The sequence below is a fragment of the Hemibagrus wyckioides genome, linkage group LG20 (assembly GCF_019097595.1).
Source record: "Hemibagrus wyckioides isolate EC202008001 linkage group LG20, SWU_Hwy_1.0, whole genome shotgun sequence".
In the NCBI taxonomy this organism is placed as follows: domain Eukaryota; kingdom Metazoa; phylum Chordata; class Actinopteri; order Siluriformes; family Bagridae; genus Hemibagrus; species Hemibagrus wyckioides.
Genome location: NC_080729.1, coordinates 19,583,340 through 19,604,346, shown reverse-complemented (window position 1 = coordinate 19,604,346; position 21,007 = coordinate 19,583,340). Strand labels below are relative to the sequence as shown.

General features: G+C 42.0%; 1 protein-coding gene across 6 annotated transcripts in view; it reads right to left on the bottom strand.

The window, feature by feature from the left end:
• The window catches only part of ssbp3a (single stranded DNA binding protein 3a), a 35,106-nt gene extending 14,100 nt beyond the window's left edge, over window positions 1-21,006 (bottom strand). For 2 of the 6 annotated variants that reach the window (XM_058418118.1, XM_058418121.1), the window contains exons 1-5: window positions 20,872-21,005; window positions 20,227-20,299; window positions 19,377-19,438; window positions 19,084-19,168; window positions 183-272 (exon numbers count right to left, since the gene is read on the bottom strand). In XM_058418118.1, coding sequence (XP_058274101.1) covers window positions 183-272; window positions 19,084-19,168; window positions 19,377-19,438; window positions 20,227-20,299; window positions 20,872-20,927 — 366 coding nt within the window. In that variant the 5' untranslated portion in view covers window positions 20,928-21,005. Of the gene's footprint in view, window positions 1-182; window positions 273-15,220; window positions 15,375-19,083; window positions 19,169-19,376; window positions 19,439-20,226; window positions 20,300-20,871 lie in introns of those variants that run through there. The other 4 variants (XM_058418122.1, XM_058418123.1, XM_058418120.1 and 1 more) reach the window with 3 other exon arrangements.
• Window position 21,007: the final 1 nt, after the last annotated feature.

Here is a 21,007-nt window from a genome sequence, read left to right as displayed (position 1 = left end):
AGAGGCGGAGGCATAATGGCCCCTCTGTGTGTGCCGGCTCAAAACGGATGGCACGTGTGCGTGCATGTGTGTTTAGGAGTAAAGAGCAGGGAGGGGATGTACAGCTGATAGCCTGCTGTTTGGCTCTCTGAGACTGCAGGCTGATGGACACCGGTTATTAAAGGTGCAGGATAAAGGCTTACCTGGAAGAATCCGGGGGGCATAGGCCCGCCTGGCATGCCATCTCCGGGTGGCAGGTTGCCCAGAACAGGGCTCGGAGCTGCTGCTGCACTCTGTGGAGAGACAACAGACAGAATGTTTGAATCCGGTTGTGTAAATGAAAATGCAAATATATATATATATATATATGCATCAGTTTATATTATAATCATGGACACATTGATATTATTTTCTCATGATGGACATTAGATAAATTTACAACCAGCTAATTCCAGATTTCTTGTCTTTGGTGCATTAATTTAGTTCGGTTGTGTTTGACATTTAAATGTGAACCAAAATCTTATGCTGATTCATTCGATTTGTCTGATTCATTCGATTTGTCTGATTCATTCGACTTCCTTCTTATTCGTCTCGTGTTTATTTATACGTTAGAAGAAACTCTTACACTGTAGAATGTGAGGAAATGGACTGCTTTGTGTTAATTTAAAAACTGAACCAATTTATTTCCCAGAAGCTATAGAATCATTCATTAATATACTCAAACTTGATTCATTTGAATAATTTATTCATGTCATGGTTTATTCATACATTTGAAGGAATGCAGACCTATCACGTGGAATGTGCCAAAAAGATCAGGATTTTACTCCTTAAGAAATTGAATCATAATTTAACTCACTAAAGTAAGCAACAGAGTAAACATTACGGCAACAAAACTACACCGTGTTCAAAATAATCTCTAAATACTTCCTGACTGTAGTGTTGAAAACATTTAGAACCGCACACAGACTGAGCCGAACTCCACCAGACAGATGATTCATATGATTGATTTGATTCGTTTGATTAATTTAATTCAGTTGATTCATTTGATTTGACTCAGCTGACTCATTTGATTCATTTGTTTAATTTAATTCAGTTGATTTACTTGATTCGTTGATTTATTTGTCTCAGATGACTTATTTGATTCATTTGTTTAATTTAATTCAGTAAATGTACTTCATTCATTTGACTTATTTGACTCAGTTTACTCATTTGATTAATTTGTTTAATTTAATTCAGTTGATTTAATCGAATCATTTGATTTAGTTGATTCAGTCGATTCATTTTATTTATTTGACTCAGTTGACTTATTTGTTTAATTTATTTCAGTTGACTTACTCGATTCATTTGATTTAGTTGACTCATTTGTTTAATTTAATTCAGTTGATTTACTTGATTCATTTGATTTATTTGACTCAGTTGACTCATTTGCTTAATTTAATTCAGTTAATTTACTGATTCATTTGACTCAGTTGACTCATTTGTTTATTTTAATTCAGTTAATTTACTTGATTCATTTGATTTAATTGACTCATTTGATTCATTTGTTTAATTTAATTCAGTTGATTTACTGATTCATTTCATTTAGTTGATTCATTTGACTCATTTGATTCATTACTTGATTCATTTGATTTAGTTGATCTAATCGATTATTTAATTTGATTCATTTGATTTCATTGATTCAGTCAATTCATTTGACTCATTTGTTTAATTTAATTCAGTTGAGTTACTTGATTCGATTTAGTTCATTCAGATGAATCGTTTGATTCCAGTCTCACGTCTATTTACTTATATGATGGAATACAGGATTGCAATTAAAAAACAAACAAAAAAACACCACATGAATCAATCGGCACATTTCCAAATTGTCCGATGACGTGCCGGTGTTGGCTTGTTTTCCAAACAGTCCTGTTGTCTAACTGTAAAAATATAAGCGTCAGCAAAATCAATAGCGGAAATGTGCGCTCGCAGGCTCATCGGAGACCTCTCGTCTTATTAACGAGAGGCGATTTTTATTTATTTTTTTTCCAGGCCTCTAATCAATCAAAGCCAATTACGGTGAACGTCGCTTAGGATTATGGGCAGCTTTTCTGACAGCGCTGGATGTTTTCGTGCAAGGCCAGCATTTCAGATGCTGATGATCGCTCTCTGATTCTATTAACGTGTCTGCCGTGGAGATGAAGGGTGTGTGTTGTATCTAACATCTGCCACTCCTGCAGTTATGAATCAGACTAGAGATGGGTTTTTTTCTTTCTTAAATTGCGTAGCAAAACACGACCATCGGAAACCACCGGTAACGTGATCGGATTACAGGAAGCAGCAGAAGTACAGTAGAGTCTCTCAGTAGTGCAAGCAGAGATGCAGAGCTGCTGGTATTTTTCTTTTTCTTATCATCTCTGTGGATCAAGACTGAATCTGCAGCATGCATGCTCTTCCGAGAGCGCTTTAACGTCAGTACTAAAACCCCTCAGCGCTCGGATTGCGTCACTGTGTGTGTTCTCTGTGGGCAGGAGAGTTCCTTCCACTTGCTCTCTACATATTAATCATCAGTGACATGCATGTTTACATGAAGCTACAACGGCAGCTACGAGTGCAGCTCCGGCACATAGCTAAAGAAGTTTATTTATTTTTTGGCTCGCTGACATTCCTGCAACCTTCAGCTTCACCCACCTTTATATAAAAGCACTGACTCGTAAACTATTCCTAAGAAGGTATTTTATCCCCAAAATGTGACGAACAGATAATAATAAAAAAATAGGTATAATTTCTGTAATTAATGTCGATTTTATTCATCGATAACTCAATTATACAATTACACACCAATTTAACGAACGTTTTATTAAACTCAGGTGTTTAATATTAATGACTATAAAGAATGCATAATTTTAGATAAATAAAACCTATAGGAAGAGGAGGAGTGTGTGTGTATGTGTGTGTGTGTGTGTGTTGGGGGGGTTTGGGGTGAGCCGTTTGCCTTTTATGGAGGTCTGTGGGCGGGGTTAAATGTAAAGTTTATAGTCATATGAGCATGATAACAGTGAAAATCTTTTGCAGGAATTTTTTGCTTCAGATGCTACGATCAGGTTGTGTTTATAAAGAGAAGGAAGGAAAACACATAAGAAAAAAAAATAGCATAGCTCAGATCTCGGGGGGATATTTGCTGCATCCAAGAGTTTAATCTCCTGCGCTGGCTCGAGCCGGAGCTCCGTCCCGCACCCTGGGTATAAAATCTGATTAGAACAAAGGTCAGGATTTACGGGACTTATAGCAGGTCGAGAAGCGTCTTAAAACTCCAATCCTTCTAAGAGCTTCATCTCGTTAAGGCTGCCTCTCTTATCGGGAGGGAGAAGGTGATAATGCGGCATGGAGCTAACAACTGAAGCAAGCTGTCACTTCGCCCCGTATTGGATTCAGGTAGGGGACGTGGCTTAAAGTGGGAAGGCGGAGCTGTACATTATTAGCGATACAGTGAGAATGATGCTACGGTCTCAGTCTTTTTCATTGCTCTTTCTCTCCTAAACTCCTACTTGTACACTCGTATATTACGTGAAGTCGTGTTTATAAACTCACACACAGTTTAAGCTTTTTTCATCTGAAAAGGCAGGTGATGGCGTAGGTGTTCGAGGAGAGTTCAGGGCTGTGTGCAGAACCACAGTGTGCATGAACTAGTGAACTGTTATCTAGTAACCAGAAGGGGGTGGTGGTAGCTCAAGTGGTTAAGGCTCTGGGTCGGTGACCGGAAGATCGGGGTCCAAGCCCCAGCACCATCTAGCTGCTAGCGTTGGGCCCTTGAGCAAGGCCCCCAACCCACCCAGCTCCAGGGGCACTGCATCATGGTTGTGCTCTGACCTTAACCACCAAGGATGAGATATGTGAGAAAGAAAGAATTTCACTGTGCAGTAATGTATGTGTGACAAATAAAGTTAACTTAATCGCGTATGAAAATCTTTCAGGCGTGATGACGGAAGACGTATCCCAGTGTAAATAACGTTAGCTATAATGAGCTCTAATTAATCAAATTTGTACTGGATGTCGGATTGAGGAACGAATTGTTTAGGATTCGTCTGAGATGTTAAAGCCGCCGTTTCTGTAATCCAGCGAGCTCAGGACAGAAGTCAGAGCGAACCCACAGGCTATTAGCAAGCAGTTTAGTAAGTTGCTGTTATTTGGACCGGATTAGAAGAAGAATAACATTTACACGCGAGTTCTTTAAACGCTAGCAGAGTTTAATCCTCTGGCGGTGTTGAATGAGGCCAGAGGGACATATTTTGGAGGCCGTCGTAATCCTCTTTGTGTCCAAGCGATGCAAACAGGAGAATATGAGCAAGATTAGGTCGGTCTGAAAGAGTAACAGGATAAAAAGTCAACACAGTGGGGATAAATCCTCTGTTAACTCCCGCCGGAGCGGTTCTGACCCGGATCTAGATGGACTCAGCAGGGACGAGGGGCTCCCTGAGACCGACGGTAGAATGAGCCGTGGTGTAAAGAGCAGGAAAAGGAGGAGGAACCGATGGAGGACATTTTCATAAGAAAAGGAGATCTCCTGATAAAAGAGGGACCGCGGGTTTGCTGCACGGCCCGAGGCTTTACATGGGTTTCTAAATAAAGAGGAACATCTGCTTAACAATCAGAACGACTCAGCACCCTTCTGACAGGGTGTAAAAAAAAAAAAACCCTAATGACTGTAAAGAAATTTAATTCATTTATTCCCAGGATGTGGCTCTTTATGCTCTTTAATGCATCAAGACTTTTTTTTGTCCCTTCTTCCTAAAGTCTACATTATCATTGTTTTTCCCTGCTTACTGCTTTTAGGTAGGGAATAAAACACTGGGGTTGTGCTGTTACAGGAAACTCATCAACAACAGAATGGTGTGATAAAGAGAGAGAGAGAGTGTGTTACTGCGTGGAAGTTGATTAGTTTCCAATAACAGCGTGTTTTATTCCTCTTACAACTCAGCAACTTGTACAAATCCTTATTTATTACTCACGTTCATCCTGTTGTACTTTTTATCCTATTATAGTTACGTTTAACGTCATGTCCTCAAAAACAATTTTTTCCATCTCTTGAAACGAATAACCTGCAGTTTGTCGTTTTACTGAGAGACAGCAAAAAGCGTAAACTCCTTTCCTTTACCATTTCAGCTTTACCTCTGTCACTGGAGACTCCTTAATAAATGCTAATCAGTCTCATTTACCTTATGAGCAAAATATTATATTGTGATACTAGAAGACATTTTTATGGAACCCAACACGTAGCATGATTTATAGTTTTGCCAAAAAATCTGCAAGCAGAATTTAATGTTTACAGAAAGGAGGAGGAATTTTTCTGATTTTAAAGATGCAAATAGTTAAAAAAAGCTTTAACATTAAAACAAGTTCGAAAAAGATATGATAACACACACAGGAAAGCATCTTCATCATGATATCGATATTATCTCGTCCCATTGCCCAGCCCTAATATCGGTTACTTTCTTTAATTCTTTTTTAAAATCAAAAAACTTTTATTGTTTTTCCCGTGAACACGACAGAGGAGCTCAGGCATTAGCTACGCTGTTTACACCGGCTCGTCAAGCTCTCTTATCTGACTCCCTTTAAAAACCTGTATATTGCCTCTAAAGGCAATCCCCAGACTTTCTTTACAAAAGAAGAGCGATTGAGATGAAGCAGCGTATCTGCATGAGAATACGGAGCAGATCCTCACAATAAACCCCCTGGAGAACCTCCGCCTCACAAAACACAAGTCTGGTGTTATCAGCTTGTAAAGTCTCCCGGAGAACAGCAGGAGTAAAAAGCCTCCATCCTTCTTTGGGGGGAAAAACACGACTCTCTCTCGCTTCCTGAATCAATCACTCTTATCAGACCATCACAAACCCCTATGGAGTGAGGAAGAGCGAGATCATGGCCCAGGGCCACTCGGCACCACCAGAAACAGTCTAAACAAGTCAGCCAGCCTCCATTTCCTGCTTGGGCCGTGCCCACGGTCTGTGGTTTACCAGCTCGAATTAGACGCCTCTGCTCTCACTGAGAATGCTGCCAGCCGAGAGGAGCAGATCGTAGTCCCGTATTTATCTCTCTGGACTGGTTACGTTAGTGATGTTCTCATTCGTTTGCTTCCTTCGATCTGAGAAAATGTTAAGTGAAATACGTAAAAGTGGCTGTCCTGAGGTCAGGAAATGGAAACGGGGCAGAAAGTAGCACAGAGGACAAGAAAGAGAGAGACGGAGAGAAGGAAATGAAAAATGCCAGAGCTAAACAGAGAGATAGACAGAAATAGAGAGAGAGAGAGAGAGAGAGAGCGAGAGAGAGGGAGAGAGAGAGAGTGCTATTCATCCAGACTCTTATATCCCTCCGTCCACTGCTCATCTTCTTGCGTCCTGATGAGATCCAGCTGCAGACGGCTACAAAACTCACTTCACCTTGCGACAAGATTAAACGAAGATCCTGAACGAGTGCTGACCTCAAAAACAAAAACAACAACACAGCGTATGCACCTGGTGCAAGCCAAATAATATATTCACCTCATCCCCGCTGATAGAGTCACAGCAGGTGTGCTAGTGTGAAGAACTACCTGAGAGAGATATCAGTGAAAGGGGTGTGGCCTAGGTGTCTGTTAATCATAATAGAGGAGGTGTGGCCTCCAGCCATCTGTCATGGTAAAGGAGATGTGGCCTTTTGTCTATCAGTGACAGTAAAGGAGGCATGGCCTGTCTGTCCTTTATTACAGTAAAAGAGGTGTGGCCTCTGTGTCCATAAGACCCACTAAAGGAGGCGCCGTCTGCTGTCCATCAGTCACTGTAAAGGAGGCGTGGCTTCTGTGTTCATCAGCCCCATTAAAGGAAGCGTGACCTCTGTGTTTGCCAGTCCCATTAAAAGGAGGCGTGGCCTCTGTATTCATCAGCACCATTAAAGGAAACGTAGCCTCTGTGTTCATCAGCACCATTAAAGGAGGCGTGGCCTCTATGTTCATCAGCCCCATTAAAGGAGGCGTGGCCTCTATGTTAATCAGCATCATTAAAGGAAACGTGGCCTCTGTGTTCATCAGCCCCATTAAAGGAGGCGTGGCCTCTATGTTAATCAGCACCATTAAAGGAGGCGTGGCCTCTGTGTTCATCAGCCCCGGTAAAGGAGGCATGGCCTTTGTGTCCATCAGTCACAGTAAAGGAGGCGTGGCCTCTGTGTTCATCAGGCCCATTAAAGGAGGCGTACCCTCCGTGTTCGTTAGCCACATTAAAGGAGGCGTGGCCTCATTGCTCATCAGACCCATTAAAGGAGGCGTGGCCTCTATGTTAATCAGCCTCATTAAAGGAGGCATGGCCTCTGTGCTCATCAGCCCCATTAAAGGAGGCATGGCCTCTATGTTAATCAGCCTCAATAAGGAGGCATGGCCTCTGTGCTCATCAGCCCCATTAAAGGAGGCGTGGCCTCTATGTTAATCAGCCTCAATAAGGAGGCATGGCCTCTGTGCTCATCAGACCCATTAAAGGAGGCATGGCCTCTATGTTAATCAGCCTCAATAAGGAGGCATGGCCTCTGTGCTCATCAGACCCATTAAAGGAGGAGTGGCCTCGGTGTCCATCAGTCACAGTAAAGGAGGCGTGGCCTCTGTGTTCAGCGCCATTAAAGTAGGCGTGACCTCCTGTGTTAAAGCTGACACACTTTATTGATGCTGCATTACATCATATCACTGCGAAACAGCTGCAAAGCGATTTTTTTCACATTAAGTTCTTTAACGTGTCTTTTGTGAGCATTTGAGAGATCGTCTCATAAGGACAGACACACATTACAGAGCAGCGTAAAAAAGACGGCTTTGGATGCAGCCGCTATCGAAGCATGTCGTGGAAAATGAGAAAATAAACTGCACCCCATTGTGTCATTAAAGCATTCGATATCATTTCTGGTGATGAGTCCGCGAGCAGGCTTTACCGAGCGAGCACTCATTTAGCAGCCAGAATAGGCCTGCTGTGTCTCCACCGTCTCCCTCGGGGGACAGGTGTTATTGGTTTGCTTATTTACACGTTTACTTTGCACATGGTAAAAAGAGGAGGGGGGGCGGAGGGTGTGCAAATGTGGAGTGAGGGATCACACTCGTCCATCTCCATAGAGCTAGTGGATGAGTGCCATCTGCCTGGTAACAAAGTCCTTCTCCTGACGCCATCTCCATGTGTGACATCAGGCAGGATGAGAGTCCGGGGGTTAAAGGATGAGCGAATAATGGACACACGACTAGAGTGTGAGGAGAGAGAGAGAGAGAGAGGATGTGGAAATGGAGGGATGAGGGGGTGTGTGAGACGGTGGACAGAGAGATAATAAGGTGAGAATGTGAGTGAAATAAAGACAGAGAGAGAGAGAGAGAGGGAATAAAAAGACAAGTGTGTGTGTGTGTGTGTTTAGCCAATACAAATGGGCTGCTGTTTGTCAAGCCAATAAAGTAGCTTGAAAACAATTGATAAGGGGAGGAAGAGTGTGTGTGTGTGTGTGTGTGGTATAAAGACAGGTCTCCGGGTGGTCCCTCCTCTGGTCAGCTGCTAAAGATGGAGCTGCCATCGATTTCCATGGTGCTGTGTTAATGATTGACAGAAGTGGAGACGGGAATCGGAGTCGTACAAAAACGCAGGGTGAGAGGTCAGAGGTTGGGACCTGACAAGGCTGAGTTTAAGAAGAGGACGACCTGACCACATCATTAAAATCGGCGACTACAATGAGGTTAATAACGATCGGCTTGTTGCCGGAAAACGCCGGGGTGGTGTAGACGTCAAGAAATACAGAGGATTGACACTGTGCACTTTGCTGAAGCTTCACACACACACGCACATACACACGGACGCACACACACACACGCACACACGAATCATGGAACAGATTGGCGAACAAGACCCAAAAAGCATTAGTGTCAACAGTTCGATTATTCCATTGTTTTGCTGTAAAGTGATACACTGGAAGTCTAACGGCTCCTGACAGCTGGTCCTGAGAGACGAAGGAGGAGCAGAGCGAGAGAAAAAAAAAAACTTCAAACAAGAAGCTTTCTCTCCATCTGCTGCCTCCTCCACTGGCTTCCCCTGCTATTTCCTCAGCACTCTGTCTCATCCCTCTTTCTCTCTCTCTCTCTCCATCTCCCATCTCTCTCTCTCTCTCCCTCCAGCTGAAAGGGCTGTCTGTCATCTCGGCTCGTGCTTCTTCAGAACCGTGACTCATCTCACGCTTGGCACTCGTTGTGGAATTGCTCGGGTTCACGGGAACCGTGCGGCTTCCTGTCTACCAGAGGATCGCCGTGAACGGATACGAGATGTAGTGGAAACATCGCACGAGACCGAACTCTCAGGAAACAAACGAAAACTAGTAATGACGCTATTTGTAATTGTTTACTGATTCACCCAATTCCAGTCTCCAGTGTCTGTAGAAACATGGCTTATTACTGAGAATACTTTAAAATGTCCATCTGTCCACTCTCTGGAAGTACGTTCTGCCCAAACCCCATAGCAGCGCTCATTTCTGAAGAAAAAAGAAAGCTACTATTTAATATTAGCATGTTTTTTTGTCGATAAAAAGCATGTACCCGTGTTTCTCTTTCCACATAAATAATTCAAACGGAAATGGTCTGAGGTTCAGGGCAAACATCTGAACCGAGAGCTCTTTTTCTATTTTCAGAAACCCTTGTGTGTGAAGAGACTCTTAAGGGCTCGCGGACCGCCCGAGCGGCCCGAGCAATTAGCTTGTGGAGAGCCCAGGCTGTGCGCGTGCTGGCCTGCCCCCGGTCCAATTGACCTTCCCGATAAAAGCGCCATTAGCTGCAATTAAACCACAAAATGCAAAACGAGGGTCTTTAAATCGAGTGGCTGAGACGGAGAGGTCGCAGGCTGATATATTTTCTGTGATTGAATAGATAGAATGACGTAAACAGGAAATGGAGCATTTAGTTGCTTTGGGATGATTCAGAGCTGCGCTAGCTGTTATTGTATTGCTTTTAAAACCGCATGCTAATTTTTAACTAACCTTTTGACCTGCAATCAATCATGGGTCATAAATGTCTGTGATTGGACAAGGCAACCAATGAAAACTGAGAGGAGGTGGAGCTTACAGACAACCGAGCTAAAATATTAATTAGCATTGTGTTCAAGCTGCTGTGAGGAACCTCCGCCGGAGTGTATCTCTCGCTGATGGTCATGGCTGGGTTGCTGATGTCGGCTGATTTTTTAATGCCAAGCCAGGCTGGCCGTCTGCGTTTTCCTCTCTAGTCCCCACCGGATACAACATGCTGTCTGTCGTCAAAGTAAAGCAACAAAGCATCATTCTTGCAGCACAGCTTGCTAAACAGATTGCACGCTGTAGTCGTCCCTTCACAGAACATCTCTCACAAAAAATATCAACATGGACGGTTTTGTAGTTGATGATGTCAAACTTGTTTAGAGGAAACGAGTCTAAATCTGTCACACTGTACTGCATTGTTGTTCACACTTTTCTGGAAACGACTGAGAGAGTCATTCGCCAGTGGCACGCGATGCGATGCTGAATTTCACACAAGTCCAGTCCTGAACCAAAACCAGTCCTGACCACAAAACCAGTCATGAACCGAAACCATTGCTGACCCCACACCAGTCCTGACCAGTCTAAATCAGTCCAGAAACCAGTCCATATGAGACCAGGCCAGAAATCAGACCAGTCCAGTCAGGCCCATTCCAGAAACCAGTCTATCTCAAAATCGAATCCAGTCCTATCCAGTCTGGAAAACAGTGCAGACCAGTCAAGTCCAGAAACTAGTCCAGTTTGAAAACTAGTCATGTTCAGAAACTAATCCAGTCCAGAAACCAGTCCAGTCCAGAAATTATACTAGTCCAGTTCAGAAAGCAGTACAGTCCAGAAACCAGTCCAATTCAGAAAAGATACCAGTCCAGTTCACAAACCACTCCATAAAATATTCAGAATCAGTAGGGTCCAGAACCTGGTCCAGTTCAGAAACCAGTATAGTTCAGAAACAAGTCCAGCTCAGAAACCAGTCGTGTCCAGTCTGGAAATCAGTCCAGTCCGGAAACCAGTCTTGTCCAGACCAGTTCAGTCCAGTCAGCAGTTCAGTGCAGGGATTAACAGGAGCGTGCGCTCAAACTTCCAGCACAGACGACTCACAGCACATCCCAGAATTCCAGCGTTACCACAGCAACCATATCACACACAGGTGACACAATGGGGGATGAAATTCTTTTGTCTGTAGCTCACAGTTTATACAGTGACCCACAGTTCCACAGCTCCAGATCAAATCTCTTCACTTTTATTAGAACATGTTGTTAATGAACTCGTTCCTGATGTACTCTTTAATGAGCTGCTGCTTCCTGCAAAATCTCCAAACATCACCCAAACATCACCAAAACACGGCTGGGTCGGAAAATACGCCAAATAATGTGTTTTAAAGACCTAATGGTTCTGATCAATGCATCACTACTGAACAAATCAAATTAACATGGTTCTGATCAACGAATCACTAATGAATGAATCAAATTTAAATGGTTCTTATCAACAAATCACTAACGAATGAATCAAATTTAAATGGTTCTGATCAACGAATCACTAATGAATGAATCAAATTTAAATGGTTCTTATCAACAAATCACTAATGAATGAATCAAATTTAAATGGTTCTGATCAACAAATCACTAAAGAACAAATTAAATTAAAATGGTTCTGATCAACGAATCACTAATGAACGAATCAAATTTAAATGGTTCTGATCAACGAATCACTAACAAACAAATCAAATTAAAATGGTTCTGATCAACGAATCACTAATGAACGAATCAAATTTAAATGGTTCTGATCAACAAATCACTAATGAATCAACCAAATTAAAAGAATTAAAGCTGACTTTAGCAAATGAACAATATTCTTATTGTTTAAGGTTTGTGTTATAAATTCTTTATTCTGATCAAAAATAAAAGTATGAGATGAAGAGTTGGTGGAACGCTACTCCAGGGAATTTTTGGGGAAAAGTGGAGATTAAGTTGTGGAATGTAAACCAAACTAATCCGTCTTGAAGAAGCTCAGCTCAGGAGGGACAGAATGTCTTTCTCTCTGTCTCTCTCTCTCTCAGTTTTGAGCGACGGTCCAGACATTTCCACCCGAAGCTCCACAATATCATGAGGAATTTGGGCAAAACGTTGGCTCTCTAATCCTCGGCCTGGCCTCGAGAGCGCAGCGCAGCATTCCAACCCCCTACAGACTCGAGCGCACTCGCTCCGAACCCCCCTCCTTCCCTCCACCGCTCATGTACACATGGACACACACCCTCCACCTCTACCTCCAGCTCTATCTCGACCTGGAAAACAACAGACGAGCTGTTCGTTTAAAGAAGAGATTGAGAGAGAAAAAGAGAGAGAGAGAGAGAGAGAGAGAGAGAGAGAGAAAAGAGTAAAGGAAATTCCTGAAATAGTTAAGAGTTAAGACGTAGACGACTGACTGCGCAGTCACACAATTGGCACGTCGAGCCATGAGTGCCCTTATCAGTGAGCAAGCAAGATAATTAACCCAACCCTACACACACACACACACAGACACACACACACACACCACCCCAAACACGTCCATGCACTCCCCCGCTCTGGCATTACGGCTCTTTAAAACATCCGAGCTGCACATCACATTGCATATTGTTTTGTTTATTTGCAGCATGCACAGACAAAAAGAGAGAGAGAGAGAGAGAGAGAGAGAGAGAGAAAAGTGCTCATCTGAGCAACCCTTCCCCCATCGTCCTCTCTCCTGCTCTCTGCCCTCCAGTAACACTCTCTCCCTCTCTCTCTCTCTCTCTCACTCGACTCACTTCCTTCCTCTTCTCTCCATTCCCTCACTAATCCCCAGGCTCTACTGGCAGAGCAGAGTGAACCTGCGCACAACCTTCAGCACCATCACGGCCCTCACAAGCCCTCCTGTTTACACCGTGACCAGAGGATACGGCGTGATACCGTACCCTTTCTCTCTATCACACCGCGGGACACGGGCGTGGTCATTTATTTTATAACTGTCACTTTAATCAGGAAAAAACAAACTGATCATATTGTATTGTGTTTAATATTTAAGCTACACAGTAGATTAAAGTTTATTGCTTCTAATTTGCATGACATGACACTGTGTCTGAGAAACCAGGTCATCATCATCACACACACACACACAATCATTCACACCTAAGAGGGAAACTTTAGACCTGGTGATCCATCTCCTGGGATGTTTTCCAAAAGTTGGAAGAAAACTGGAGAACCCAGATTAAATACACAGAGAACACGTGAAAGGAGTGTGTGCTATGGGAAGCTCAATTAAGGGTACAACAAACAGCTGATACACGCCCACAAACATCATCAGAAACAGCTGATACACGCCCACAAACATCATCAGAAACAGTTGATACACGCCCACAAACATCATCAGAAACAGTTGATACACGCCCACAAACAACATCAGTAACAGTTGATACACGCCCACAAACATCATCAGAAACAGTTGATACACGCCCACAAACAACATCAGTAACAGTTGATACACGCCCACAAACATCATCAGAAACAGTTGATACACGCCCACAAACATCATCAGAAACAGTTGATACACGCCCACAAACATCATCATAAACAGTTGATACACGCCCACAAGCAACATCATAAACAGTTGATACACGCCCACAAACATAGTCAGAAACAGTTGATACACGCCCACAAACATCAGAAACAGTTGATACATGCCCACAGACAACATCAGAAACAGTTGATACACGCCCACAAACATAATCAGAAACAGCTGATACACGCCCACAAACATCACCAAAAACAGCTGATACACGCCCACAAACATCATCAGAAACAGTTGATACACGCCCACAAACAACATCAGAAACAGCTGATACACGCCCACAAACATCATCAGAACCAGTTGATACACGCCCACAAACATAATCAGAAACAGCTGATACACGCCCACAAACATCATCATAAACAGTTGATACACGCCCACAAACATAATCAGAAACAGCTGATACATGCCCACAAACATCATCAAACACCGTTGATACATGCCCACAAACATAATTAGAAAGAGTTGATACACGCCCACAAACATAATCAGAAACAGCTGATACACGCCCACAAACATCATCAGAACCAGTTGATACACGCCCACAAACATAATCAGAAACAGCTGATACACGCCCACAAACATCATCAGAACCAGTTGATACACGCCCACAAACAACATCAGAAACAGCTGATACACGCCCACAAACATCATCAGAACCAGTTGATACACGCCCACAAACATAATCAGAAACAGCTGATACATGCCCACAAACATCATCAAACACCGTTGATACATGCCCACAAACATAATTAGAAAGAGTTGATACACGCCCACAAATATAATCACAAATAAAACGAGAAACAGTTCATACATGCCCACAAACATCACCACAAACAAGAGTTGATACACGCCCACAAGTGGGAACACTAATAGTTTATACAAGCTACGATAAGTTATCTAAGTTACCATAGCAACAGTGAGTAGCTAGCTCTATAACGAAACACGTGGGATCGTGTCCCCTGATGCCTTTGCTTTTCTACTTGTACGACGGTTGAGGGGTAAAAAAATATATTAAAACGTTGCTTTCGTTTTCAGAAGCTGAAAAAAGTGCTATTGTGCCATCTCTAATACACACACACACACACACTGAGTCTGCCTTTATCAGCACCATCCCCCTGATTAAATGAAGCGTTTTGTCTGAGAGAAAAAGAGAGAGAGAGAAACAAACAGTAAGACAAACACTCCCCCCCCCAAACACACACACACACGAACAACACACACACACACAAACACACATGCAAACAGAAGCTCCTTAAGGGTTAAGCCTTTCACAGCCGCGGCGTATCTCTGATGTCACCACACAAACAGATAAAAATAGAGTGATGAATCTCTCGAGACCTCACTCACTCACACAGACACACACACAGACACACACACGAACTTCCTGTGTGTCATCTTACGCAGAACTTTGATTGATCGAAGCCATTAATCGGTGTTTACACAGATCGTTCCCGAATACACGCGAGCCTGGCGTTATCCGAGCGCTGAGACAAAAATCAATGCTGGGACAATGGCTGATGATGTGGAAACTGAGGGAAGTGTTAAAGTCTAAAGCGTGAACGCTCGGACGGAAACTGAGAGGAGCGGCGCAAACACCATCCTGACGTTAGCTTTATTTACATTCAGAGATGTGTCTTACCTACTTAAATAAGGAACTACTTCTAAAAGTAAATAAATCCACCCCTGCTGTGTCCACGGGCCTGATCCCTACGATCCTGCCCGGTGCTGGAAATGCGAGGAGGGTATAGCAGGGGTCTCCACGCCCCCTCCTTTCCTGCTGCGTCAGGGTTAAAAAGCTAAAACGCCAGAGCTAACCTCGCCATTATCAGGCCTTGCGGCTCCCCTCCCCCCACGCCGTTCCCCATCCAACACTCCAACAGCTATTTCTGGCTTAAAGGGCCACGGCAGCCTGGAGGAAAAAAATAAAATCAACGACTTTATTAAATAATGCTAGAGACGCCAAGGTGCCTACATCACCTCCTTATTCCGGGAAGGCTTCTCTGTCACTTCTGCATTCTGATTGGCCGGGAGGAGCAGACTGGTTTTCTGACAGATCGTTCGTTCGTTCTCCTAGATTATTGTTTCTATAGTAACGGCTCCTTCACGGGGACGATGCTCCACGTGTGTATTTATCGTTATGGTGACGTTTCTACACGTTACTCACCAGGATGTGTTCCTCCTGCACTAACGCTAAAGTTATGAATGAACACAGAGGCTTTAAAATGGAGTAAAAAAGACACCTTTTGATACTAATGATGGCGTTTAGATATGTCTGAATGGCGTTTAGATACGTCTATTCAGGGATGATGACCAATGTGGGCATGTGTGAGAGGTCAAAAGCAACATTAACCAAAGAAACGTGTATTTCAGAGAGAGAGAGAGAGAGAGAGAGAGAGAGAAAGACACTTTCAATATATTTCTATAAGCAGGCAAAAATAAATAAATAAATAAATAAATAAATCACTGCACAACTAAAAGTAAATAAAACCCATTACATCTAATCTAAAATAAAAATAAATAAGTAAATAAATAAAGTAAATGCTTGTGTAGTTTCTTTGCTTAGATTATGAAATTAATATTTTTATTACATAATTTAAAATTATTTTATGTATAATTTTTTTGTATAATTGCGAAATGAATAAATAAATAAATCTAATAATTGGTTACAAAGCTAGAAGTAAAGACACTCTAAAAGACATTCTAAAATATAAATAAATAAATAAATAAATAAATGCTTGTGTAGTTTCCATTCTTATATTATTAACTTATATGTAATTACATAATTGTAAAAAATAATTGTATGCATAATTTTTTCTGCAACTGCTAAATGAATGAATAAATAAATAAATAATCTGATAAGTAAAGACACCACCACTATTTTAAAATAAATATAAATAAGCAAATAAAAATAAATAAATAAAAAATACATGCCTGTGTAGTTTCCGTTCTTATATTATTAACTTAATATTTTTATTGAATACTTTTAAAAATAATTGTATGTATAATCTCTAATAAATTTAAGCTCTGGCTAAATTGGCAGTCAGTGACCCCTCGTACGTCCGAATCGCATGTGGCGGTCTATCTACAGCTTTGAAAGCGGACCTCATTTAATGGTTACTTTACAGAAGTCCTTGTTCTGTGCTGCGGTATTGTTCTGGCGGTGTGAATGTCAGCGTGGTGTTAGACATGAAGAAATACGATGCAGCTGTAATTTCCACACGGACAGATGTCTGTATCCAGAGTCTCACTGCCTTAAAGCTAGGGGAGCTGAAACGCTGTACAGAACGTTATAGACATTTTAAAGGCTGATATAAAGTCAGCTGGAGCTTATCTGTCAAACCTCTGGGGCTCTCTGCTATAGCGTGATACCAACCTCGGGCCTTCAGGCCAGTAATGCCAGAAGAGAACAAAAAAGAACTCTGAAGTTCTGTTCTGGTTTATGTAAAGCCTTCTGATGCTTACTGGGGAATTAGGAATTTATGAATAAAATCTGATATTTGAGGTTTAGAGAAAGCAATTAGAGAACCTTGTTTACTCCTGGTCATTTCATCTCTGATTTGGATTGAAATTATAAACCTCTGCATATTAACCTGCAATTTAATCTCCAGCTGGATTGAAGCCGCACTGAAACCGGATTGAAGCCGCACTGGAACCAGATTGAAACTGGATTGAAGCCACACTGAAACCGGATTGAAACCAGATTGAAGCTGCACTGAAACCGGATTGAAACTGGATTGAAGCCACACTAAAACCGGATTGAAACCAGATTGAAGCCCAATTGAAGCCTCAGTGAAAGAGGATTGAAACTGAATTGAAACAGAATTAAAATTGGATTGAAACTGGATTAAAATTGGATTGAACCCAGATTGAAACCATATTGAAACTGGATTGAAACAGAAGATAAACCGTATTGAAACCGGATTAAAACTGGATTGAACCTGTATTGAAGCCACATAGAAACCGGATTGAAACTGGATTGAACCTGGATTAAAGTCACAATGAGACCGGATTGAAACCGAATTGAAACCAGGTTGAAACTGGTTTAAAACTGGATTGAACCCGGATTGGCGCCGCATTGAACCTGGATTGAACCTGGATTGAAACAGGATTAAAACCGGACTGAAACCGGATTAAAACTGAATTAAAATGGGATTGTAACTGGATTAAAACCGGATTGTAACCGGGATTTGGATTTAAATCAGCTCTGTGTTTGTGTTGTTTCTTGTTTTCAGCTGTTGTATGCAAAAGGTGGTTCCACACATTTTGCACGCTGTTTTTAATTTTCCTGTGATGGAAATTCAGATTCAGTATTCACGGGCCGGCGTGTGTCATGACAGAATTGGTTGGTTGTCGAATGTGGTTCAGACACGGGCGTATCCATAACCGGGTCTAAAAGTCGGCTCAGGTTTTCTCAGAGCTTTCAGTGATGATCAGATTGAAATGTTTTAAAGGAGGACTGGCTGAATTTTTATAAACTTTATACAACATTCTGAATTATCCTAACACTAAACACAGAGAAACACAGGAGCCTGATAAACTGTTGGCCTTCGCATTATTTTGTTGTTTATTAATCACCTGAAACTCTTATGCTGGTAAAGACCAGAAATCTTTTGCACTGTGATAAATAATATTAAATCTTAAACCTTGAAAATGACACCATAACTCTTCTAATTTTGCATAAAACTGAGAAAACTGCAGGTACGAGTTGTGGACTCTCAAAAACAAAACAAAACAAACAAACAAACAAAAAAAACACAAAAACCCCCAAAACAACAAAACACAAAACAAAACAAAGTCTCTTCACCGGTCACTCTGTTCACACTTGCTCATTTATAACGAATGTAACAAGTTGTTGATTGACAAGTCGCTGGTTTGTCCGTGGTTGTGGGCGTGGCTTGCTAATTAGCCAAAACGATTTACGCACATGGCTACATCGGTGTATTTGAAGTAAAGAAATAAACCCCACTGTGTCGTGCTGTTACTGGAAAATAATCAACATGTTAGCGTGATGAAGCTGAGTTACTGTAACTACAGCAGAGTTGATTATATTCCTATAACACCACTTCCTGACGTGTTTAATTCCTTTAAGGCCACAAAATATTAACGATTTTACAACGATTATGTATACGACATTCACTTATTAATGAAAAACACGTCACACTTTTTATCCATTAATAATTACATTTAAACTGTAAAATTTGGCTTATTTTTCTTTCTCCTGAGAAAACTTCACAGCTTTACCTCTAACTCTGACACTGGAGACTCCTTCCTTAAATGTTACAAATTATGTTATCATATCAACGATTACACATTATCAGGGGGTTATATGTGTAACGTCTGCTGTACAGGTCACTGATTTAAACCTTCGCTGCTTCTGTTAGAGAAGATTAATCAACACCTTCTGACCAATCAGAGCGGAGATTCTGAAGGCCACCTGCTGCCTGAAGGCTGGGTAAGAAATCTGGACGGAAGCACGGTAGAGGAAAGTTAGAAAGCACTCACATAGTCATGGAAAGCCTTGGCTTCGCTGGAGTGTTCGCAGTTGTCCCTTCTTTCTGGCGCAGCGCAATAGAGGTCCCAAAACACGCTGAAAACACACACAAAAAATGATACACAAGATAATGAGCATCTCTAACATGGTATCTTCTTACAAGATTCAGCTTGTCCTTCTAAAGCCTGTTACTCTGGAATCCTGTATTCTCCAGGAACCTGAACTGTGACTACGGCTACGGAAAAGTGTCTAAAGGAATGCGTCTAAACAGGAAGTGTGAGAATTGAGACTGAGGTTGACGTACCACCACCACGAGTGGAGAAAGCCTGGAGGTTCCCCCAGCGTTATGTTCTTCTCCCATCTGATCTGAAGAAAATAAGACAGCGGAGTGAAGCTTCAGGCAAAACAGAGTTACAACTATCTATGATAATATCGTCAGGGATAAGACGATCATCAGATACAGCGACAAAACCGTCGCTCTGTCTGAGGAATACGGCGTCGCTCAAGTCGGAGTGAACTTTTCTTCATCAGACTTTCTTTTAAAGCAGCTTCCTGTGCTGATGTTGTCATTTCCATAAACAAAACCCCCTTAACACCCCCACCCACCCAACAACTCCCCACCATCACCACACCCAAAAAAAGCCACCCCTACCTCCTACCCTAAGCCCACCGTTATCACAGGAGCTGGACATTGTGATGTATGTAATCACGGGCGGGTTGACCACAGAAAGTGTTGCATAGCCTCAGACAAGCAGAGAAGCCGAGGTGTTGTTTTTACACACAATCTACTGCTTACAGATATATCATGCTGATAAACCATAGTAATAACATATTTATAACATTTATAGAACTCTAATACAACAACATGGTATGCACCAGTAACTTTTTACGAGCTAGTTTAGGTTGGTTAGACTGACTGTCAATCAAACAAGCTCCGCCCCTTCATTGTGGTGACGTAATCCCACAACTTCTCGGGAGATGCGCTGGTTAAACGGCGCGTGGCATTTATTTACAATCACATGTGAACAAATTACACTACAATAAAACTTCAGATCACATTACATGAGTGATTAGACACGACAAATATTTCAGAATATCCCAATTGTGATTATTACTGTTATTATTATTATTATTATTATTATTATGATTTTTACCTCTGATAAGAAGGTCTGTGCTGATTTCTGAGCCCCAACGTGTAACAGGTACTCATAGACATATAACGCCAACCTGCGAGAGAGTTAAAAAAAAGGTTAACATCCATCAAATCGGTCAGTAAACTGCATGTCCATCATGCCAAACATGTCTAGGGTCAGATTTCTAAAGCTATAGGACTTCTCGGGAAAGCTATAGGAAATCTCAAAATGCTTTAACTGCAAATGAAAGTTTATGATTAAAGATTTCAGTAAAATGATAATTAAATAAATAACAATTCTGATGTGTGTAGAGAGAAAGAGAGAGAGAGAGAGAGAGAGAGAGAGAGAGAGAGAGACCCAATACAAGCTTCAAAGGGCTTCATAACCACACTGCCCTACTAAACAGTACGTTAAAGCAGCACTATAGCTGAGAATGCGTACTATTTTCCTTCATACTATTTAGTACGGTAGTACGCAGTAGCTCAGGTAACTGAGTTCATTTTAGCAGCTACTACCCAAACACAGAGCAACATACCCGCGTTTTAATTCACTTTCCGGCTCGGATAAGCTTTAACCAGCCGGACACAGTGAACCAGAACAACAACAGCGACATGTTCTCTTCACCCCCGAATAAATTATATACAAAGAAAGAGTTTTTTCGCTTACTTTTCCCGTGCTTGACCGTCCGACGGCACCGCCGCGCTTTTCCCTTTGGGGAACATGACTGCGCTCTCCGGCGCTCCTAGGCAACGGCTGCGAGTCAGAGCGCGAGCGGTGGGAGGAGCTTTGCAAGGCACCACGT